Raw genomic sequence first — 25079 nt, forward strand, 5'->3', positions numbered from 1 at the left:
TTAAGTAATGTTTGAGCTGAACCTTTATCTTTAGTCTGGTGACGCCGGATTGGATCCAGAGACTGATGGGCACAGGAGGAGCCACCAATGATTCCAGAACGGCTCCAATTTCCGATTCCACATTCTGGATTGACAGGTGTAGGGCCTTTTCTATCCATATGATTTGGCAAGGATTTTGAACTTTTGTTCTTGGAAAACCTGCTCAAGTTGAAATTTTTTCTTGAGGGAGTGGAAAAAGAGCTATCCGCCCTGTTTTTAACAATGTTCTTGCCCAGCCTTATCAATGGCAGAGTTCCATTTTGACTCAATGATAAAGTGGAGGCCGTACTTATGGGTAAGCTGCTTGCTGTGCTCAATTCTCCCAGGATAGTGAGACCATGTTCTTTACTGATATTTTCATCCCATCCAATAGCTGTGCTGCCATTCCCTTGGCTATTTACAGCATTGGAAGCATTTCTTTGCAAAAGCTTTCTCGAAACACCCTCCTCCTTCAGTTCCACAGGGAGTGAATTTTTCATCAAATTCTGCCCATGGGCAGGGCTAAAATCTGTCTCGTTGTGTACCATTGTGGACATCATATCTGCCCTCATCTTCAAGGTATTTTGGGAAGGAACTTTGGTTTTCCGCCTCCGGTTTCGACATTTCTTTTTGTTTTTTATCTTCCTCCCTTGGGTTGAGTTTGGCAACAAATTAAGAGAGGTGGCCGTTTGATTCTGTCTGCCAGTCATTGCAGGGCTTAGCGTGGGTTTGGACCCCGATCCCATTTGCAATGGATCCAAAATGGGCTGGCTGTAGTTGTATTTGGATTGAGGATGTAAAATGGCCTGCGGCACCAGTTCAGTGACGTTGCAACTGAGAGAGAGAGAGATGCACAAACACAAGTCGGTTAAACTTTAGCTGAGGAGAAACATGCACCATCAGTAGTCTGTTCCTTCAATTTACCCAAGAGAGGTTTTTAATCCAGCTCCTTCCGGGTCCTAACCTCCATACAAAGCTACCTTTAATTCAACATAAATTTACACTGAAATAAATGGCAGCCACAAACACGTCTATCAAATGAAAATGGTATTCTAGCAGGACAGGGGTTGTTACAGCAGAGCTTCAAAATAAGGTGCAGTGGCTTGAGGTCAGGAGCATATTGCAGGGTAACAAAGGATCAACAGAAGTCAGGCAGGGGCTTAAGAACAGTCAGGATTCTTGGATCTCAGCCCCAAAGAGTCAGACGAGTGAATTCTTATTGGGGTTGGGGGTGGGTGGTTCTTTCATCCGCCCTATAAAAGTCCAATGGCATTGGAAAGTGACAGGGATGCCTCCCCACTCTACCAGAATTCCAGTGGATCCTACCTCCCGAGTGCTCACATTCCAGCTACCAAAAAGATCTACGTACTAGGTAGTGCAAGCATGGTCAACATGGTGTTCAGATTTAGACCTTTCACCGGAATATGGGCAGTATCAGGTAAATCAGGAATCTTTAAAGATGTGTGCCGCCAATATACTAATCAGGCTTTTTATCTGGTACAACCAACTCAACCCACAAGTGACTTGCCAGTGCCATATCTACTCACCCGTCAAGCAAGTATCTGAAGTGGCATTTTGACATTGAGTGCCCACCAGCACTATTCACAATGATTGATCTCACTCTGACCCTAGATACCCCAATAAGATTGGGTGTTTAGCACCTGAGTGAGTCTTTGGGCTCCCATAGGGGGTCTACTTAGTCACAATATCTCTGGGAAAAAAGAGACATCTTAGTTTCCCACTTGTGATTACCATCCAAAGATCCCTCCTAAAATTTGTCTGTGAGACTGTTGGGTATGCATTGGATTGAACTTGACTTTGTTGCCCTCGATAGGCGCTGAAACCCATTGCCTAGATTAATTACTGAGGGATCATTTACAAACTCACTTCAGAATTTCATTTGCCAAGTGCCAACACTGGGAATTAGGTGCAACAGTTACCAGTTCCCACATTCATTTTAATGCACAGGTCCACTCACCCTACTAGCTGAATGTCCAATATGTGCTCCTTCTTGGCAAAGGTCTGTGTTGGAAATGTAGATTCTAAAATTTACCCTATGAAGAATTGTCACTTGGAATATGATCAGTACCCAGGAATATAATACAAAAGATACTATCTTTGGGAGGGGAGGCGAAAGAAGGGAAGAAAACTTATTGCAAGACTCACCGGCTCCACCAGGTCTTTTTAACACAACGTTCAACTAGCTCCAGATTGAAACAGGGGATCTGGAAGATGCTGAAAAATGTTATTCCAACCAGTGTGGACATAGTATCGTTGACATTCAGGAGACACTTTCTGAACCTGATGTCAGAGGGAAATAAAGTTAACAAAGATTAATTTTCATGATGCTGAATTTCCCAGTGTTGATGTTAACAGGACAACCTGAAGCACTGTTGACTTTTGTTTTGCCTTTTCCTCGTGTCTCCTCCACTTCCAGTCATTCAGCCAAGCCAACTTACACTTCTGCCTTCTTGGGTAATTTGCCCCACCTTGTCCAATTCCTACTCTAACCCATCACTATTCCTTTGCTTTCCTGTTCTCCGGCCACCATTTGAAGCTTTAATACCACTTCAATAAATTCACTTCCTCTGCCTCTCTGCGTATTCTCCAAAAGTCCTATCAAATCTCCCATCATTGCTTCTTTTAGAGCACCAACCACTCCTGCTGCCCTCCCCACAGAGCACAGCCACTGGGCACTAAACTCACCTTCATCCTTTCTCTCCCCTCACCTGCTATTTACAAGTTTTTGAATTGCAGCTCGGCATACACTGATCATTGTCCAGATCTTCTGAGAAATGGCAATCATTGTCTAATTGACACTCTGCTCAAACTTTCCTCCAACCTGACGCTTCTCCGCATTTCTTGCCAGGTTTTCCGATCTTGGCTTTCCCAGAAATGTGCAGCACAGCGTCCCACAGAGACTCCATCACAGTGGAGTTGAGTCAAGGGAAGACAGGACTTGCCCCCTTTTTACAGCAGTAGCTGCCATGGGGTAAGTTTAAAGGTCCATTGTGAATGTTCGTGAATGGGTGGGATGGTCAGGTGGGTGGGATGGTCAGGTGGCTAGGTGGGTGAGGTAACAGGTGGTTTGGGGTGTAACGTGGTCAGGTTGGGTAGTGGGATCAGACCGAGGTGGTAGTTGGGTGGCCAAAGTGTATTCAAGGGGGCGGGATGGTGGGGGGGGTTAGTCGGAAGGGTGGGGGTTTGAGGGAATAGACGGGGGTTATCAAAGACTTGGGGGTAGTCAAGGGGTAATCTGGGGTAAATAGGAAGATAGTCAAGGAATCAGGAAAAATAGTTGGTGAATGGCGGAGGGAGTGGCAAGGGGTTCAGAGAGAGTGATTGGGGGGTGGTGTTATGACGGCCACAAAGGCCACGGGGATCATCAATAGATCTTTCTGCTGGTTGTGTGGAATACGAGCTGCCTTATTGAGCGAATAGAGGCTCGCCCAACGGGAAGCAGTCAGCAGGGGTTCTTAAACCTGCTGTTTTACCAGGACTGTAGTTGTAGGTCCTGAGGTGAAGACTACCATAGACGTGGCCCTTTCCTTTGGTACACAATAAAGGGTGTTGGTGATGGGAAACTGGAATTTGGCTGAATTATTACATTGGCAACGAGGAGAATTTTTTTCCTCCCTCTTTCCCTCCAGACAACGTCTGTAAGTCAAGAATGTTCAATGGTAAGAAAAAGCTCTTTATGCCTCTTTTCAGAAAACCTGAGCCTTATGACACCAGTGGGGGAGACTGGGCTCAGTAAACTGAGAGCCTGTATTATTTCTTACATGCTAACAACATTGAAAGAGGTTAAAAAACAGAAAGGTTATACTGTTGACAGCATGCAGGTCCCTGACTTTCAGTGTGATAAGAAGTCTGATCTATTCCATTCCATTTGCCCCGACTCAAAAGCTTTTAATGAGCAAGCAGACCTGGTGAAAAACCACAATGCCCCAAAGCCCTCTGTAATTCTCCAGAGATATCGCTTCAGCATGGCTGGGAGAACTCCTGGGGCGCCTGTCACTGAGTTCTTGGCTAGGTTGCAGAAATTAGCTGAATATTGTGAATTTGGACTACCTCGCAATGAAATGTTGCAAGACAGATTGGTATGTGACATAAATGACCAAACCACCCAAAAGAGAAGCTGTTGGCAGAACCCAAATTGGACTTTAAAAAAATCATTGAAATAGCCATTGAAATAGCCTTGTCACTTGAGAATGCAGAAAAAAGGGGCTCAGGAACTATTGGGGAGAAGGATCTTGGGAAAATGGTCCTCAATGGAGTGTGCTTTTGTAAATCAGGTGTTAAAAGGCCACTTTTGATATAGGAACCTTCATGTCACCATCAGACAGTCAATGAAAGGCAGTGACAGCCCCAAGAGTATTAGAGAACATACTTCAGAAAGGTGCAGTTTCTGGATCCATAATCCAGATGATGGATTATTGCAAGCACTGTCAAAAAGTTTCAGGAACAGGTAAAATGCCTGCTGCCAAGGAAGAAAGCCGAGGCCAGTACCTGAGCATACCATGCAGGTATGCCCTCTTCCAGAGACAGGGACACTACAAATAAATCATATTGTAATTAATAATGAAAGTTGCCCCAATAATGGAGGTGGACATGGGAGCTGCAGTCTTCATTATCAGAGAACAGATATATAAGCATTTCCAATCTGGCATCCAATTCCTGAGGTTAGAAAATATGAAGGCCTTGATGGGACCTTTTTATAAATGACTGCTTTAAAAACTCATTTTAACTGAAATGCTGTGGAATATGGTGGCTGAACATCATGTGCATTTTTTGAGTTGCCAAGTTGATTGCTGTAAATTTGAAAAAAGCTTCTTTAATATGGTTAATATTTGGTAGCAAATATATATTCGTTGTATATATACGGGGAACCTTTACAAATAAAAGGCATCACAATGGCCCCAGTAACAGTTCATCTCCCACTCGTTGTATGGGAACACACACCAAGTCTTATGGGGAGAGATTGACTCCAGCAGATTTGGCTGAACTGGTTGGAGATCTTCAGGCTAGGCATGGGGACACTGTACAAAGTTATCAGTAGATACCCTGGACTTATACATGAGGGCCTGGGGAAAATAAAAGGAGCCAAGGCAATGATTAACATTGACCCCAACATTACACCTGGGCATTTCAGAGCCAGACCAGTCCCTTTCTCCATGCTGGAAATGGTGGAAACTCAACAAGGGTGCCTTGAAGGCTTAGGTATAATAAGGCCTGTGCAAGTTGCAGAATGGGCTGCCCCTGTAGTGCCTGTTCCCAACAAATCAGTTAATCTTTGTGGGGACTATAAACTAACAGTCAATCGGATCTCCAAACGTGATAGGTATCCCTTGCCCCAAATCAAAGATTTGTACACTAAGCTAACAGGCAGTAAGGCGTTCTCTAAGTTGCACATGAGCCACGCCTATCTTTAGCTTGAATTGGACGAGTCCGCCCAGAAATACGTGACGATTAACACACATAAGGGACTCTGAGTATGCCTGTTTGCCCTTGGGGGGGGGGGGGGGGGTCTCGTCGGCATGTGCCATCTTCCAAGAGTTACGGATAAAATCCTTCAAAGGCTACCCAAGGTAGCAATATATTTAGATGACATCTTGGTCACGGGGCTTCTGAACAGAATACCTGGCCAACCTAGAAAAAGTCTTGCAGAGATTCTCTAGAGCAGGCATTTGCTTGAAGAGGGAGAAATGCCTTTTCCAAGCAGCCTTTTTAGGCTACCAAGTGGATATCAAAGGTTTACATCCGGTAGAGAATAAAGTAAACGCCATCAAGGGAGAACCAATGCCAAGGAACACCACAGAGTTAAAATCCTTCCTGGGATTAGTCAATTAATATGGAAAATTTACCCCGAATTTGGCTTCCATGCTGGCAGCCTTGCATGCCTACTACCAAAATGCCAGAAATGGTCCTGGGAAGCTCCACAGGCAGAGGCCTTTTCTAAAGTTTAACGTCAGTTACTGTCATCTAACCTACAGGCCCATTTTGACCCTAAGAAGGAAGTTGTATTAACTTGTGATGTTCCCTGTATGGGGTTGGTGCAGTGCTGTCACATTGCTGGAAAGATGGGATGGAAAAGCCTCGAGACCCTTTCGGATGCAGAGCAAATTGAAAAGGAAGGATTGGCGGTCGTATTTTGTGTGAAGAAGTTCCATCAATACGTCCACAGTCGATGGTTTTTTATAGTTACCGACCATAAACCTTTATTGGGCCTCTTCAAAGAGGACAAAGCAATCCCCCCCCCCATTGCCTCCACTCAGATACAACGCCGGGCTTTGTTATTGGCGGCCTATGAATATCTTCTGGAACACCGCCCTGGAACCCAGATAGCCAGTGCTAATGCACTGAGTCACCTTCCATTGACCATAAGCCTGGCTCCTTTATCAGCTTTGGAAGAAGTTGTGATAACTCTGGACTTTTTGGAGACCTTGTCAGTGTCAGCGAGGCAGATTAAAGCCTAGACCCAAAAAAGATCCAACCTTATCTAAAATAAGGCACATGATCCTATATAGTGGATTTCAAGGATGACGCCCCAAAGAAATGAAACCCTACCTCATTAAGAAAGCTGAATTTAGTGCCAAGGACGGGATCATTCTTTGGTGGGTTCCAAGTAATTGTTCCACCCCCAGGACGATGTCCAATATTTACAGAACTACATAATGGCCACTTGGGAGTATCAAAAATGAAGATGCTAGCTAGAAATTATGTTTGGTGGCCTGGTCTTGACCCTGACATCACAGACTTGGTGAAGCGATGTGAGCTGTGCCAGGAAAATCAAAAACTGCCACCTTAGCCTCCCTCCACCCATGGGAGTGGCCTGGCAGTGCATGAGTGAATGTACATGTGAACATTGCAGGCCCCTTTATGAGCTCCATGTTTTTAATCATGGCGGACGTACAGTCCCAGTGGTTGGAGGTGCATCATAGAAATCATAGAAATCATAGAAACCCTACAGTGCAGAAGGAGGCCATTCGGCCCATCGAGTCTGCACCGACCACAATCCCACCCAGGCCCTACCCCTACCCCCACATATTTACCCGCTAATCCCTCTAACCTACGCATCTCAGGACTCTAAGGGGCAATTTTGAACCTGGCCAATCAACCTAACCCGCACATCTTTGGACTGTGGGAGGAAACCGGAGCACCCGGAGGAAACCCACGCAGACACGAGGAGAATGTGCAAACTCCACACAGACAGTGACCCGAGCCGGGAATCGAACCCGGGACCCTGGAGCTGTGAAGCAGCAGTGCTAACCACTGTGCTACCATGCCTCATCGCATCGGCTCCACGACTTCTCAGGCTACGATCCAGAAACTATGACAAAGTTTCGACATACATGGAATACTGGAACTCCAGGTTTCCGATAACGACACGGCTTTTACTAGCAGTGATTTTCAGAGGTTCGTGTTCTCCAATGGTATCCAATGTGTCTGAACGGCACCTTATCACCCACCATCAAATGGACCAGCAAGACAGGCGGTTCAAACCTTCAAAAATGGTATAAAGAAACAATCGGTGGTATCCATGGAGACTAAACTGGTATGATTTATTTTTGATTACAGGACCACACTGCACACAACAGGTGTTGTTCCAGTAGAGCTGATAATGGAACTGGCTTTGTACCAGTTTGAGCCTCCTGTTCCCACACGTGGCAGGGAGGGTGGAGTCCCAACAGAAAAGCCAAAGAAAACTACAACTTTGCAAGGACAGAAAGAATTTTTGCAACGGGTGTTCTCGTCCACATGAAGAGCTTCAAGGATAGTCCCAGATGGGTCCCTGGTGAAAATGGGACCAGCATCTTACAAGGTCAAAGTTCAAGGTAAAAGGTAAAACCCTATAAAAGCAACTTAGAACCAGGGAGTTCATGCCCAAGCAGGCCCACCACCGGCCATGGAGATAGCTGCTGCCAGTGCCAGCCCTCAGCTTGAAGCTGACTCCACGTTGGCCCCTCTGGATAGTGAAGGTAAGGGCTAGGAGATGGAGGCTGAAGAAGTGGGCCTCCAGGCTGATTCAGAAGCTGAGGAGGAACCTGCATCGGTAACCCTGCGATGCTCCGTCCGGAAAAGAAGGTCCTCTGTTTGGTTCACATCACCTGACCCAACTCTGCCTTTTCAACAGACCTCCGACCAAGTGCAGTGATGGAAAGGACCTCCTTACAGTGGGGGTGCCGGGAGATACATGGAGCTAAGTAGGGAGGGATGTTATGATGGCCACAAAAGCCACAGGAGATCATCAATAGATCTCCCTGTGGTCTTTGTGGAGGACGAGCTGCCTTATTGAACTGGCAGAGGCTTGCCCAATGGGAAGCAGTTAGTGGGGGTTTGGAAGCCTGTTGCTTTACCTGGACTATTGTTGTAGGTCCCGAGATGAAGACTACCTGACTGTAAGCCAAAAGTGTGGCCCTTTCCTTTGGTGCACGATAAAGGGTGTTGGTGACAGGAAACTGGCGTTAGGCTGCATTACTATGGAATGGGGGGTGCCAGTTGTAGGGTTACCGAGGAATTAGACTAGCTTTATTCTGTCTAACATTTCCTGGGTAACTATTCAGGTAGGTACTGATATGAACCCTGATGATGTTCAATGCAACAATATCTCAAATCTCAAGGGAAACTTGGAATGCCGGTTTGTAACTTTTTTTTTTTGCAATTTTGAAAAATCCGAGAAAAGAGACTAAACCCAGTGAAGAAAAGAGATCCATCTTGTTGTAAACTATTCAAATAAATTTTAGAACACACAACAAGAAAGTCAACAGTAAAGAACAACATTTACAATAAACTACAATAATGATTACCCAGACGGTATATTTAAATTACCCACCAATCCAAATCCATCTGCGTTCCCAAACTCCGAGAAACCCCAAAATAACATCCCGTAACTTTTAACACTATGAGCCAAAGCTAGCAAATAATTGCCACACAGGACCTGTACCCTTCTTTGGGAACCTTTCTTATAATTTAGAGTAGAATTTATGGGGTGTGACACAGACTTCTGCTTTTTTTAACACAACAGCTTAATTCTGTACAAGAGAGCTCTGCTTTGCAACTACTAGCCTTCACTTTGCTTAACAAAGTATCTATTTCACTCTGCTACTGGGTTAAACTGCATCTCACAAATCCTCAGTGCAGCTAAACCCCTATCTTTTTAATCCAGTTTTTTACTTCTTATTTAATTCGAACTCCCTAACAGTACATCAGAGATACCTCTGATTGTAACTTAGAATCAGTGACATTCGTAGAGAGTCCTGGGGACCAGGGAATTACCCTTTAAAAGTTCAAACTTCCTGGGCAATTCCTACAGAGATAAGTACACCACGGGTTCCACAGGGTCCCAACATGCATCTTCAGTCATAGGTCTGGTCTCCGACAATCCAGAAACCATAAGATTTGGCCCATTATTTCTTCCTTCAGCGCACCTTCTCCTATCTTGTTGGTGGTTTAACACGATAGACCTTGACTTTGGGCTTACCTATAATCACAGTCACAATGGGATACTGTATGCAGCCTGAAGTTCCTCATTCCATAGTTGTATTCAAAAGCAGATATTTTATGCGCACAATGGTCATGCTCTCTGCAGCATAAGTCTGTTTGATCAAATATTCCTAAACATGAGAAATGATCACGAATAAAGACAATTAATCCAGGAACATGCAGTTCACTAATGTTTTCAATATTAAAAGAGACATTGCCATGGTAAAACATTGCCATGTTTAGTTGAAACAATCTGTGACCACACTAGACTCAGAAAATCCGAAGTGTAATTTCTGAGTTTGCCGATCTCAGTTGAGATGCTACATTTTAACTTGCTTTCTGTCGGTTCAGGGATATGGGGGCTGAGGGCAGGGGTGTGGTGGATGGGTTGGTGATATTCCTCAGGATTCCCATCCCTGATCACCAATGGTGTAGTGAAACATTTTGAGGTGAAAGAACTCTAAGAAAATGTGTTGGTCATATCATTTCGAATTCCACTATTATGTTGTTTTCCTATATCCTAATCACTTGAGTTCCCAAACATCAATAAAACAATGCTTTTTATGTGGAAAAATGTTAATAGTGGTCGGCAGTTAATTTCGAACAATGTGGTATTTTGAATCATTAGCCTTTAGCATAGCTAGAAATTCATCATGTCAGTTTCATTATTTAATTCAATCCTATTAAAAAAAAACATAAATTGCAGAAGACTTTACTTTGGATTAGCAGTATATGGAGGGATCATCGATTTTCTTTATTTTTACTTATAATCTAGAACCTGGGTGTAGAGGGCATAGTTTCAAAATTTGAAGGTGATGCGAGACTTGGAAGTATCATGAACTGTGAGGAGAATAGAGAATGCAGACAGGCTGATTGATGGGTGGACAAATGGCAATGCAATTTAATGTAGAAAAATGTGAAGTGATACATTTTGGTCAGAGGAATGAGGAAAGGTGACATTACCTAAAAGTACAATTCGAAAGGAAATGCAGGAGCAGAGGGAGCTGGGTGTATATGTACATAAATCATTGAAGGAGGCAGGGCAGGTTGAGAAAGCAGTTAATAAATTATACTGAATCCTGGGTTTTATAAATAGGGGCATAGAGTACAAAAACAAGTAAGTTACGAAACACTGGTTCAGCCTCAATGGGATGGATGTGAAGGTTTTAGAAAGGGTGCAGAAAAGATTTATGAGAACGGTTTCAAGGATACGAGACATTGGTTATATGGATTGATTGGCAAAGCTGGGGCTGTTCTCCTCGGAGAAGAGAAGGTTGAAAGGAGATTTGTTGGACGTGTTGAAAATAATGAGGGGTCTGGAGAGCATAAACGGGGAGACATTGTTCCCATCGGCAGAAAGTTGAAAACCCTGAGGTGATTAACAAAAGAACCAGAGACAACATGAGGAAAACATCCTTGTGCAACAAATGGTTTGGATCTGGAAAGCACTGCCTGAGCATGTGGTGGAGACAGATTCAATTGGAATTTTCTAAAGGGAACTGGATAATTATCTGAAGAGTAAAGATTTTACAGAGCTGCAGGGAAAAGGTGGAGGAGTGGGTCTAGCTGAGTTGCTGTTGCAGAGAAATGACACCGAGACAATGTGCGGAATGGAACAGACTCCTTCTCTGCTGAAACTATGATTCTAGTGTAAATACATTATAGGGAGCTGATAAACAACTGAGGAAGAAAAAAGCTGAAGGGTACCCTGATAGTGTGATCAACAAACATGTCAAAAAGCCATTGAGGTCTACAGCACAGAAAAAGGCGCTTTGGCCCATCGTGTCTGCACTGTTTGTTAAAGACAAACCACTTAACTATTCTAATCCAATTTCCAGCACTTGGTCCATAACCTTGTATGTCTTGGCATCGCAAGTGCACATCTGAATATGGCTTCTTAACCACTTCACCCACCTGTCTTACTACCTTAAGGGACTGGTGTAAATGCACTAATCCTCGGTGTTTCTCAGGGTCCTGCCGTATTCCCTTGCCTTGTTTGTCCTGCCCAAGTGCATCAGCTCATACTTATCCGTATTGAATTCCATTTGTCACCTGTCCAGCCCGTCCATATCCTCCTGTAATTTAAGGCTATCCTCCTCACTATTTACCACCCTATCAATTTTCGTATTATCTGTGAACTTACTGATCAACCAACCGACTCAAGAACAGCTTCTTCCCTGCTGCTGTCAGACTTTTGAATGGACTTACCTTGCATTAAGTTGATCTTTCTCTACACCCTAGCTATGACTGTAACACCACATTGGGTGGCACGGTAGCACAGTGGTTAGCACTGCTGCTTCACAGCTCCAGGGACCTGGGTTCGATTCCCGGCTCGGGTCACTGTCTGTGTGGAGTTTGCACATTCTCCTCGTGTCTGCGTGGGTTTCCTGCGGGTGCTCCAGTTTCCTCCCACAGTCCAAAGATGTGTGGGTTAGGTTGATTGGCCATGCTAAAATTGCCCCTTAGTGTCCTGAGATGTGCAGGTTAGAGGGACTAGCGGGTAAAATATGTAGGGATATGAGGGTAGGGCCTGGGTGGGATTGTGATTGATGGGCCGAATGGCCTCTTCCTGCACTGTAGGGTTTCTATGATTTCATTCTGCACTCTCTCATTTCTTTCTCTATGAACGGTATGTTTTGTCTGTATAGCACGCAAGAAACAATACTTTTCACTGTATGTTAATACATGTGACAATAATAAATCAAATCAAATCAAATCCTGCACTCAAGTCTAAATCATTAATATAAACCACAAACAGCAAGGACACCAACACTGGTTCCTGCATGACCCCACTGGGGACAGCCTTCCAGTCCGAAAAACACCTGCGAGTATCATCCTCTGCTTCCTGTCACTCAGCCAACTAGGATCCAATTTGCCAAATTTCCTTGCATCCCATGGGCTTTTCACTATCAGTCTGCCATGTGGGATCTTGTCAAAAGCTTTGTTGAAGTCCAAGAAGACAATGTCAAATGTTTTGCCTTCATCTACACTCCCTGGTCATCTCTTCAAAAGATTCAGGGCTGGTTTCTCCAACCTTGTCCGCAGCTGGGATTCTCTGGTCCCAATGCAGTGGTGGGCCAAATGACCTATTGCTATGCTTTACATTCCATATAAAGCTGCCATTAAGGAACATGGACACTATACTATCCAAAGGCCATCACTTCGCTCTCCCCACCCTCTCTCCCTCCTCCAACAACCACCCCTCCACTTTTTCCCTACTCCTTCCCCTCGCCACACTCCCTCCCCCGCTACCCACGACACTCTCTCTCTCCACCGCACTATTTTCCCCTCCCACCCTCTTGCCACACTATCCTCCCCCCCAGCCCCTCTCCACACTCTACCTCCCCCACCCCCTCTCCACACCCTTGCGGGACACTCTAGGCCCTGCTCCCACCACATTGTGCTTCCAGGCCCTGCTTCAGCAGAAGTAATCCACGTCCAAATACAGCAAGACTGGGCAATATTCAGGCTTGGACTGGCAGGTGGCAAGTAACATTTGTACCACACAGGTGCCAGGCAAAGACCATCTCTAACAAGAGAGAATCTAACCATCACCCCTCGACATTCAATGACACTACCATCGCTGAATGCTCCACTATCAACATCCTGCGGATTACCATTGACCAGAAACTGAACTAGATTAGCCATATAAACACTGTGGCTACAAGAGTGAGTCAGAGGCTTGGAATCCTGAGGTGAGTAACTCACCTTCTGACTCCCCAAAATCTCTTCACATGTTCAAAGCACAAGTCAGCAGTGTTATGGAATACTCTCCACATGCCTGGATGAGTGCAACTCCAACAACACTCAAGAAGCTCAACACCATTCAGGACAAAGCAGCCCACTAGATTGGAATCCCATCCACAAACATTTAATCTCTCCACCAGTGACACTCAGTGGCAGCTGTGTGTACCAGCTACAAGATGCACTGAAGCAACACAAAAGACTCTTTAGACAGCACCTTCTAAACCCATGACCATTACCATCTATAAGGACAAGAGCAGTAGATACCTGGGAACACCACCACCTGGAGGTTCCCCTCCAAATCATTCACCCCCATCCTGACTTGGAAGTATATCGCTGTTCCTTCACTGTTGTTGGGTCAAAATCCTGGAACTCCCTTCTTAACAGCACTGTAGGTGTACTGACATCACCTGGACTGCATCGGTTCAAGAAGTAAGAAGTTTAACAACACCAGGTTAAAGTCCAACAGGTTTATTTGGTAGCAAAAGCCACACAAGCTTTCAAGGCTCTAAGCCCCTTCTTCAGGTGAGTGGGAATTCTGTTCACAAACAGAACTTATAAAGACACAGACTCAATTTACATGAATAATGGTTGGAATGCGAATACTTACAACTAATCCAGTCTTTAAGAAACAAAACAATGGGAGTGGAGAGAGCATCAAGACAGGCTAAAAAGATGTGTATTGTCTCCAGACAAGACAGCCAGTGAAACTCTGCAGGTCCACGCAACTGTGGGAGTTACAAATAGTGTGACATAAACCCAATATCCCGGTTGAGGCCGTCCTTGTGTGTGCGGAACTTGGCTATCAGTTTCTGCTCAGTGACTCTGCGCTGTCGTGTGTCGCGAAGGCCGCCTTGGAGAACGCTTACCCGAATATCAGAGGCCGAATGCCCGTGACCGCTGAAGTGCTCCCCAACAGGAAGAGAACAGTCTTGCCTGGTGATTGTCGAGCGGTGTTCATTCATCCGTTGTCGCAGCGTCTGCATAGTTTCCCCAATGTACCATGCCTCGGGACATCCTTTCTTGCAGCGTATCAGGTAGACAACGTTGGCCGAGTTGCAAGAGTATGTACCGTGTACCTGGTGGATGGTGTTCTCACGTGAGATGATGGCATCTGTGTCGATGATCCGGCACGTCTTGCAGAGGTTGCTGTGGCAGGGTTGTGTGGTGTCTTGGTCACTGTTCTCCTGAAGGCTGGGTAGTTTGCTGCGGACAATGGTCTGTTTGAGGTTGTGCGGTTGTTTGAAGGCAAGAAGTGGGGGTGTGGGGATGGCCTTGGCGAGATGTTCGTCTTCATCAATGACATGTTGAAGGCTCCGGAGGAGATGCCGTAGCTTCTCCGCTCCGGGGAAGTACTGGACAACGAAGGGTACTCTGTCCACTGTGTCCCGTGTTTGTCTTCTGAGGAGGTCGGTGCGGTTTTTCGCTGTGGCGCGTTGGAACTGTTGATCAATGAGTCTAGCGCCATATCCTGTTCTTATGAGGGCATCTTTCAGCGTCTGGAGGTGTCTGTTGCGATCCTCCTCATCCGAGCAGATCCTGTGTATTCGGAGGGCTTGTCCATAGGGGATGGCTTCTTTAACGTGTTTAGGGTGGAAGCTGGAGAAGTGGAGCATCGTGAGGTTATCCGTGGGCTTGCGGTACAGTGAGGTGCTGAGGTGACCGTCCTTAATGGAGATGCGCGTGTCCAAGAATGCAACCGATTCCGGAGAGTAGTCTATGGTGAGCCTGATGGTGGGATGGAACTTGTTGATGTCATCATAGAGTTGTTTCAGTGATTGTTCACCATGAGTCCAAAGGAAGAAAATGTCATCGATGTATCTAGTGTATAGCATCGGTTGAAGGTCCCGTGCGGTGAAGAAGTCTTGTTCGAACCTGTGCATGAAGATGTTGGCATATTGAGGTGCAAATTTGGTCCCCATGGCTGTTCCGTGTGTCTGGATGAAGAACTGGTTGTTGAAGGTGAAGATATTGTGGTCCAGGATGAAGCGGATGAGTTGTAAAATTGCATCTGGAAACTGGCAGTATCAAGATCGGTTCAAGAAGGCAGCTCACCACCACCTTCTAAAGGGCAATAAATGCTGAACTAGCCACATCCCTTGAATGAACAAAAGAAAATGATCGAACAACACTAAATATTTTAAAAGAAGATATTGGTATGCCCACAGTTGTCTCTCTGATATATCTCAGTCCTGGTTCTCACATGCTGGACATAGTCATTTTATTTATTTCATACTGATATACTGCCAACCACCTTCACCTCCATGAGTATAACTCCGTAACTGGGAGGGTTCACCCAAAATACTCTAAATCTGCTCTGACTAACAGTTCTAAAGTACAACTCCAAGGCAAGAACAGGCCAAGGTCCACAGGGCATATTCACATAATAATACTGCAAATCTCAAAAATAGTTTCCTTTCAAAGCGGGACCATGACTATAGTGAGAGAACGGTGGAGAGGACCTGTGCTGATTAGCTTAATGGCATCACAATATTTTCATGATCTGACGTGATTTGTAGCCAGGCCCTATAAGCCTGAACCTCATAAGCAATTTTATCAAGAACAAACAGCAACGTACGTGGCACTGACTGATTCTGACCTTACTTTCAGTAGCTGCACATCATGATGTTGATTGTAGCACACTCCAAAATTTACAAAAAGAAATCCAAATGCTGGAAATGGGAAAATGCAGGGAACGAGTTCAGGGCAGGTCAATCAGAGTACACACTGACCTGTTGTGCGCTTCCAGACTTTAGACTTACAAACTATCCAGTTTTGTGAACATTTTTTATGCAAGAGCCAAGAGAGTGTTGATAGGCTTTCAAATTTGGAACACCACAGCTGAAGCTGATCCCATCACCAGCTGACATCCTGACACATGCATTTCCCAGCGGAGGAGTGGGTATCGACCGATGGATAATCAGAATGGGAAATCTCACTAAGTTTCCCTTTCCATTCTCACGGATTCCGAGGCCCAACTTGACTGCCTCAACTGCTACCCCAGTTGACATCAATGCAGAGCAAGAATCAAACCTCCTGGGCTGCATGGTTCAGTAGCACTCTCCCTGATTCACTGATTCAATGATCTTGACTTTATGTAATAGAGTTAAATGGACCATAGCAGTTTGATCTCACATCTCTCCCAATTTGTACTTCCATTGATTTAAACGGATATTTTTCTACTAATGGAGGAGTGAGAGATTAGCCAAGCTGTGGGGATACAGCTTGTGGTGGAATAAAATTCTGCCAACCTTTTAAATACATCTTAAGCTGGAATTGTTTCCGTGTCCCATGCATTTTCTTAAGGGTTTGATTGTTTAAAAATATTTTCAGATTAGACTCTTCAGTTCAAGAAAAGTGTCAGGCACAGCTCGGCCAAGCAATTAAATGTAGCATTGCAGTTTGGTCACAGTTGAATTGATGACACTTAAAATTCAGTTAGCAATATCTGCAAATGAGTATAATAGAAAGCAGATAATCTTATTTGGACTGGAGCAGTTAATAGAATGGAAATACCTTGACTGCATACTTCTTATATGTAAAAAGAATCCATTGGAAATGCATAGCAGATCAGCATGCAATCTGATTGATCCACCATGTAATTATTTTCAGCATTTGTAACATCCATTTCATGTATTCAGCATTTGTGCTTTTCATTGTAATTCTTGAGTGTGTTCCAAGAAACATTATAAACAGTTGCTGTAATTAGATCCAAAGCACGGTTCTGTCTCAGCAAGCAATAGTCACCGTAAAGAGGAACTAACTCCATTCCTTTTTCCAGTAATTATGTGATTTCATAACATGAGTCAACTGAGCACAATCTGCAGGGTGAGATGTTCTGTTCTTAATGTGAGAACAGGAGATAACAGATGCTGTATGATGGTTTATTGAGCAGACAGTCAAAAATGATTTTGCAAAATTCCCCATTACCAAAACTTTCAAACAAGCACCAAGACGTAGCTTGGCTGATGGTGAGAAAGGTCCTCCCTGTCAGATCCTCCCTGCATGCGCAGTCTCATCCCATGTGCATGTTGCCCTCAAAGTGACCGTGGTGGGGAAGAGACTGCTGTCCACCTTCAAAGCGGAATGTGCTTTGCAAAGAAGGTCTGAAGAGAAATGAGGTGGTTTTTGTTGAGGTTCACCCCGAGTAGCTGTGCAACGCAGGACTCTGTGCTCTACGGGCCATTCCCAGGGACGCACTCCGAGACAGACATCAACTGTGGCTGGAGGATCATCAACTCAGTGAAAGACACACTTTGGTCTGTTCGAAACTTGTACAAAGAGTTGTCCCCGATCGAGAGTGGCAAACTGACACATCCCGGAGTCAAGGACTACGTGCTGAGGAATGCACCAGAGCTTAGGGCAGCCACCACAGAGGCACGCTGGGAAAAGTCGCTATCTAAGACCTTTTAGCCATAGTGCACTGAGGGGTTAGATATTGTATAGACCCCACAGGCTGTATGACTAACATTGAATGTATACAGTGGATATTACATGTATCACAACTATATTGAAGCACTTCAGAGTGCAACTTGATCCATCTGTAGATAATTTGAATATCATTGCGTGATGATGGCCATTTTGAAGGGTTTTGTACTGTTTATTCAGATATTTTGCGAATAAAATATATTCTTAATGCAGCAAAACTGAACGGTATAAACATAGAGTCTAAAAATCTATGCTCCTCCTCCACTGACCTCCATGCCCAAATTTTCAAAGCGTGACCTTGCCAGGTCATGCTCAGTATCTATAGCTCTCATTTATAACAATTATATTACATGAAATCAACAGAAAATAAAGTCAGGCCATATTCTAGGAACTCTAGGACTAGAGGTCATAGACTTAGGATAAGGGGTAGCAAATTTAAAAGCGTTGAGGGGAAACTACTCCCAAAGGGTTGTGAATCTGCGGAATTTGCTACAAAGTGCGGTCGATGCTGGGACAGTGAGTAAATTTAAGGAGGAGTTAAACAGATTTTTAATTGGTAATGGGTTGAAGGGTTATGGGGAGAAGGCAGGAAAATGGGGATGAGGAGCAGATCAGCCATGATCGAATGGCAGAGCGGACTCCATGGGCTGAATGGCCTAATTCTGCTCCTATATCTTATGAACTTATGAACATATGTGATATGTTTGCCTGATCTGATCTCGCAATCTCCTGCTGGGAGGGTTAGAATTACCCACTGAGGAAGAAAATAATTTAATAAGGAACCTGCCACAAAAGCACAATAATGCAAGTTAATGAGATGTTTCTTCTGCCCCACTGCCTCTTTTAAAATGCAGCATGAGCAAAATCTCACTTGCTGTACAAACACAAGCTCAAACATCTTCTCACTGGTAACCCGATAACAGCAAATTATGCCTGAAGAAAGTAATAAAATGTTTAAGCCAACAATTCAGGGGATGCCTTGGATTCCTGTACGCACATTTTTCTTCTCCTGCCCCGAGGACATTGAGACATTGTTGGAATATTATTTACAGGTGCAATGTATGCTCCAATATCTCACTAAGAAGACATTATTGACAAGTGTGCCAGAATAGTGATTGTTGACAGGCTGCTTGACATAGTGGGTTTCACAGCTGTGTCTTGGCCTTATTCAACATCCATGGTCACGCATTTTTTATCAGTGACCAATGGAAAGTGATCAGAAGCACAAAATGACATTAATCTAGAGAAGGGTTGATGTAGGGTCAGGCAAATGGACTGGGCAGGGTAACCAGTGGGGAACTGGCTGACTAAAGTCAAGATACGCTGAAGTACTGCCATTCTCATTGCTTAATGGCATTTTGTGTTGCGATTTAAGTTCAAGGGATAATAAAAAGTAAAATTGTCAAGCTCCTTCAATGGTTGAATTCACAGCCTGATTTGGTGTACAGAGGAGGCCCCAGACTTGATGCTTGGTCTATACTAGTTAACTGATTGATATCTGCTTAGACTGCGGTAGGAGCACAACAGTTAGCCTCAATATTCCCCATGAAGGGTAACATTTGCCATGGTTCCTGATCACAATTGAGTGACTTTTGCAGGGGGATGTGAGTGTGTGTATCTTTTGACTACAAGAGCTAGCAAGATTTTTGTGAAGTCCTTGGGGGAAAAAAACAGTAAGATTCAGCATGGTGGCACAGTGGTTAGCACTGCTGCCTCACAGCGCCAGGAACCTGGGTTCGATTCCTGGCTTGGGTCACTGTCTGCGTGGAATTTGAACATTCTCCCCGTGTCTGCATGGGTTTCCTCCAGATGCTCCGGTTTCCTCCCACAGTCCAAAGACATGCTGGTTAGGTGCACTGGCCATGTTAAATTCTCCCTCAGTGTACCCGAACGGACACCGGAGTGTGGCGACTAGGGGATTTTCACAATAACTTTAAACTTTACTTTAAGATACATTCAGCATCAGAATTGCACATGCTGTTAAAATATGGATTCCTTTGTTTCCCTTTCTAGACTCCAACTTCTTTTATACGTGCATGGCAGCCTAAAAGTGGACAAAATGCTCAATGCAATTCTCAATACACCACATCCTTTTCCTGTTTAGTAAATAAGAGGGCAGGAGTGTTTCAATTGTTTGCTTCCAAAAGTGTAAGTAATAAACTTAAAATGTAACATTTAACTTCACCAATAACACTATTAGATACTCTAACTTTTCTATTGATTTAACAATGCACTGAGTCATGTACAATAATTCGAAAAATGTTTTCACCAAGTGAAAATGGTTCACTTTGTAACATAACACTTAAGTATGATGGACATCTTCTCTCGCATGTAGGATAATGTCTGACATCAGGTGTCGTCTCATTTAACTCATGTTCTCCAACTGAGATCTTGATATATAAATCGGATTCAATGTTGATTTGATTTATTTTATTTTATTATTGTCACATGTATTGGGGTACAGTGAAAAGTATTGCTTCTTGCAATGTATACAGATAAAGCATACCGTTCATAGAATATATAGGGGAGAAGGAAAGGAGGCTGCAGAATGTAGTGTTACAGTCATAGCTAGGGTGAAGTGAAAGATCAATTTAATATAAGGTATTCAATGTGTTTTCAATGCTTTCAAAAATGATGTTTCATTATGGTGATTTACAAACCGATCAAAGTGATCATTAATCCTTATGTGCTGGTCACAATGAAAGGACAGATTTTATGGGAAGTTGGTTTCTTTTCAATATGACCATCACATTTCACAAGCACTTTACCTCCTGACTTTCACAGTGTAGCTCTAAATTCCACGTTTAGCTGAGCATTTACTCTCACGGGATCCTTCTGTTCTCAGTTGTGTTCACAGACGTGTTTATCATTCGCTCCACGGGGTAGCTAAGGAAGACATATGTGTACATAAGATGTGCAAAGATGAATGTAGCTGTTGGCTTTCGAGTCATCACATGAGAGTCACTCTGCAATTGCGAAGGCAGCGATACAATTCTTGATTTCACGACTTGCTCTCAGCTGTAGCTCGAAGTATCGCTTTTTTCAAGGTATGCACAAAACTCTTGACTTCTCTTGACCAAGAATGTAATTGTACATTGAACAAAGAACAAAGAACAGTACAGCACAGGAAACAGGCCCTTCGGCCCTCCAAGCCTGTGCCGCTCCTTGGTCCAACTAGACCAATCGTTTGTATCCCTCCATTCCCAGGCTGCTCATGTGACTATCCAGGTAAGTCTTAAACGATGTCAGCGTGCCTGCCTCCACCACCCTACTTGGCAGCGCATTCCAGGCCCCCACCACCCTCTGTGTAAAAAACGTCCCTCTGATGTCTGAAACACTAGGTGAACACTAGATTGAGATTGAGTGAACACTAGGTAATTCACAAATTGTTGAATGGGGGACCATTGTCATTTCTCGCCATTACAGACACTTCAAACAAATCCAAAATCTGGGCATGCTTTAGAATGATAGCTTTCATTAAGGGAGGCAGAGCTATTTTTGTGACTGGGAATCTGCTGCAGCCGTCAATGACAACAAGCGGTGGACAATTCTGTGAAATCAATGTTAACTTCAATCCATGGTCCTGGAGGTAATTCAGACATCTTCAGCGCATCATAACGATTTGACATTGTGGTTGCTTGGCATGGCAAACATGGATTGATTTCATGCTTTGCCATGCAATCAATTCCTGGGGATCATACCATTTCCCCAAGGGCTTGTTTAGTTTTTGCAATACCCTGGTCATCTTCATGTGCTATATCAACAAAACAGTCTCTCAATCATTGTGAGTGGTAATACAATTACTACTAACACAAGATCAGATGTGGTTGTACTGGTGAGCTCATTTCAAGCAATGAGAAGACCTTGTAGTGCGTGAGATATTTCATTTGTAGATGCTTTCTCGATCACATCCTTCCAGTTTAATTATTCTGTAGCCAGCATACATAGTTACAATGCTTCATCTTGTTTTGTTCTGACTTTAGTGTCAGCTAGTTTTAGTGATTTGTTTGCAATGCAATTAGGCTTACGTAATTGAGACGTTCAAACTTTTCTTCACATTAGTGGTATTGACTGTGGGCAATGAATGCCATGAAAGGTAGGTCATTAAGTTCAGTTTGCCTGGCTGCTATTCAGCACAGAACTCATACTCTTGTAGTTTTGAGCATTCAATGCTCTATTCAAGTGAGTGGTTTGCCATGTGGATTGTTGTGCAAGTTCACCGGTGGTCTATGATCAGTTATTACTTCAAACAAGCAGAGATGAGGATGTGGTGAGTGTTGGCAGATTCTGGACTTCCTGCATATCTGTAGGATCTGCAGCATTTGTAATAACTTTGACATTCCATAGATCAGATGATACTCCTTCATCGCTGAACACATGACCGAGGAATACAATTCTGCTTTCACAGAAAAGACACTTGTCATTGTTCAAGATGATGTTACACGCTTCAGGGTGAGGATACACTCTAAGACATTGAGGCATGCATTTGGACATGTCTTAATTCACTTTCAGAGTGACTGTAGATGAGAATATCATTACTGATGTTCAACTTGCCTTCAAATTTTTGCTGGGCTGAAATTCCTCAGCTGCTGACTCTTGCATTGCAGAGATCTGATGTGAGTGGAGAATACTAAGATATATCAATTTGATGGTATCTTGCACTGAGGTCACGTAGCAAGTGTTTAGCACCATTCACTTCCTCCTATGATATCAATGGTTGTTGGTGTCAAGTGTTTTTCTCATATGGTTTAGTTGGTGACCTCACATTAACACATATTCTAATTGTTATATGTTAATGTGATCATCTCACTTGTACAGCAAGATAGAAGGATGAAAAGGATGGGTTACTTAACCAGTTAGTCGAGCTTTATTAGATAGGTATTGCTTGCTTACAGTCCAGGATGGAAGAGAGGGAAAAACAGTTAGCTTAACTTCTGAAGTAGGGAAAATGCTTGAATCTATCATCAAGGAAGAAATAGCGAGACATCTGGATATAAATTGTCCCATTGGAAAGACGCAGCATGGGTTCATGAAGGGCAGGTCATGTTTGACTAATTTGGTGGAATTCTTTGAGAACATTACATGCGCAGTGGACAATGGGGAACCTGTGGATGTGGTGTATCTGGATTTCCAGAAGGCATTTGACAAGGTGCCGCACCAAAGGCTGCTGCATGGTGTTATGGCTAATATATTAGCATGGATAGAGGATTGGTTAATTAACAGAAAGCAAAGGGTGGGGGTAAATGGGTGTTTTTCTAGTTGGCGATCAGTGACTAGTGGTGTGCCTCAGGGATCAGTGTTGGGGCCGCAATTGTTTACGATTTACATAGATGATTTGGAGTTGGGACCAAGTGAAGTGTGTCAAAATTGGGAGATGACATTAAGATGAGTGGCAGAGCAAAGTGTGTAGAGGATGCTGAAAGTCTGCAAAGGGATATAGATAGTCTAAGTGAGTGGGCAAGGGTCTGGCAGATGGAGTACAATGTTGGTAAATGTGAGGTCATCCATTTTGATAGGAATAACAGCAAAATGGACTATTATTTAAATGGTAAAAATTGCAGCATGCTGCTGTGCAGAGGGACCTGGGTGTCCTTGTGCATGAATCACAAAAAGTTGGTTTGCAGGTGCAGCAGGTAATTAAGAAGGCAAATGGAATTTTGTCCTTCATTGCTAGAGGGATGGAGTTTAAAAAAGCGAGGTTATGTTGTAGCTGTATAAGGTGCCGGTGAGGCCACACCTAGAGTACTGTGTACAGCTTTGGTCTCCTTACTTGAGAAAGAATATACTGGCACAGGAGGGGGTGCAGAGGAGATTCGCTAGGTTGATTCTGGAGTTGAGAGGGTTGGCTTATGAGGAGAGACTGAGTAGACTGGGGCTATACTCATTGGAATTTAGAAGAATGAGGGGAGATCTTACAGAAACATGTAAGATTAAAAAGAGAATAGATAAGATAGAAGCAGGGAAGTTGTTTCCACTGGCAGGTGAAACTAGATCTATGGGGCATGGCCTCAAAATAAGAGCGAGCAGATTTAGGACTGAGTTGAGGAGGAACTTCTTCACACAAAAGGTTGTGAATCTGTGGAATTCCCTGCCCAGTGAAGCAGTTGAGGCCACCTTGTTGAATGTTTTTAAGGCAAGGACAGATACATTTTTGAACAGTAAAGGAATTAAGGGTTATGGTGAGTGGGCAGGTAAGTGGAGCTGAGTCCATGTAAAGATCAGTCATGATCTTATTGAATGGCGGAGCAGGCTCGAGGGGCCAGATGGCCTACTCCTGCTCCTAGTTCTTATGTTCTTATTAACCTGTGAATGTCTGCGATGATATCACTGGACGTCACATGAATAATCAAACACAGCTGCATTGGTTTATAATGCTTAACATCCCTCCCCCTTTACTTCAATAGTACGACAATGAGCTTTAAACATTAACACTTATCCACTATGAACATAGGTTACTTTACCAAGTATTATTATATACATATGTACAATTACTACAAAAGACTTTTTGGTGGATGTTGATTTCGTTTTGGTAGGATACGACATTCTGGAGTCTTATCTTCAATATCCTCAGTGTCTTTCTTTTCATTGTGGTAGATTTCATCACCATAACTTTGGGCCATTTTGAGTGCATGTCAACTTGGACAGTCCCACAAAGTTTATGTGTATTCTCTTCCATGGTTGTTTTGGCTATTCCCATGGATGAAATGGGTGCAGAGGTGGAGTATTTCATATCCTAGCACTGGACTGCATTGTCCCACTTTTTCTTCTATTAATGAGTCAAGTTCCAGCCATCATTCTTACTACCTGTGGATGACCTTTGAGCAGTTGATTCAGGATTTGACTTCGCGAACATGAAGGAATGATCACTCTGATCCCCCATAGCAGTACTCATTTGGACGGTTAATTCAAGTTCCCTTGTGACATAAATTCACAGGATTATATTTGATGGTTTTAGGGGTCGAGGTTTGAGCTTCTGAATATATAGATTTTTTTGAGATGAATGATACAATTGCTCCCGTATCCACTTCCATCTTTTCTTCTTTCCCGTTTAACTTCGGATAAACCCAGAACCTTTGCGTATTCCCTTGCATGGACAGGACACCTAATTTAGTTCTTGGACCTTCTTTAGTACTGCATCATCTTGGGAATTTTTGTCTTCATCAGACATTTTGTAGACCTTGATGTGCACTTGCATTTACACACATTTGAGGTTTGAGAAGTCTGTCATGCCCAACATGCCTTTGTTATGTGACCTTTCTTGCCACAGCTTCTACATTTATTTTCTCTGCTCTAACATTCATTTGGAGAGTGCCCCATCTGAGCACACATTTGGCATGCTTGCATTTTAAGAGATTTATTTCTGTCAGCTCCCATCTTGTGTATTTTGGCTCCAGTTCCAATTTGGG

At 43.7% G+C, this 25079-nt stretch overlaps 1 protein-coding gene across 1 annotated transcript in view; it reads right to left on the reverse strand.

The window, feature by feature from the left end:
* Positions 1–25079, reverse strand: part of pla2g3 (phospholipase A2 group III) — a 47175-nt gene that overhangs the window by 8460 nt on the left and 13636 nt on the right. Inside the window, exons 2-4 of the mRNA XM_078226114.1 lie at positions 9500–9632; positions 2185–2319; positions 329–852 (exon numbers count right to left, since the gene is read on the reverse strand). Of these exons, the coding sequence (XP_078082240.1) occupies positions 329–852; positions 2185–2319; positions 9500–9632 (792 nt within the window). The remainder of the gene's footprint in view (positions 1–328; positions 853–2184; positions 2320–9499; positions 9633–25079) is intronic.

The sequence above is a fragment of the Mustelus asterias genome, chromosome 13, assembly GCF_964213995.1.
Source record: "Mustelus asterias chromosome 13, sMusAst1.hap1.1, whole genome shotgun sequence".
NCBI lineage: Eukaryota > Metazoa > Chordata > Chondrichthyes > Carcharhiniformes > Triakidae > Mustelus > Mustelus asterias.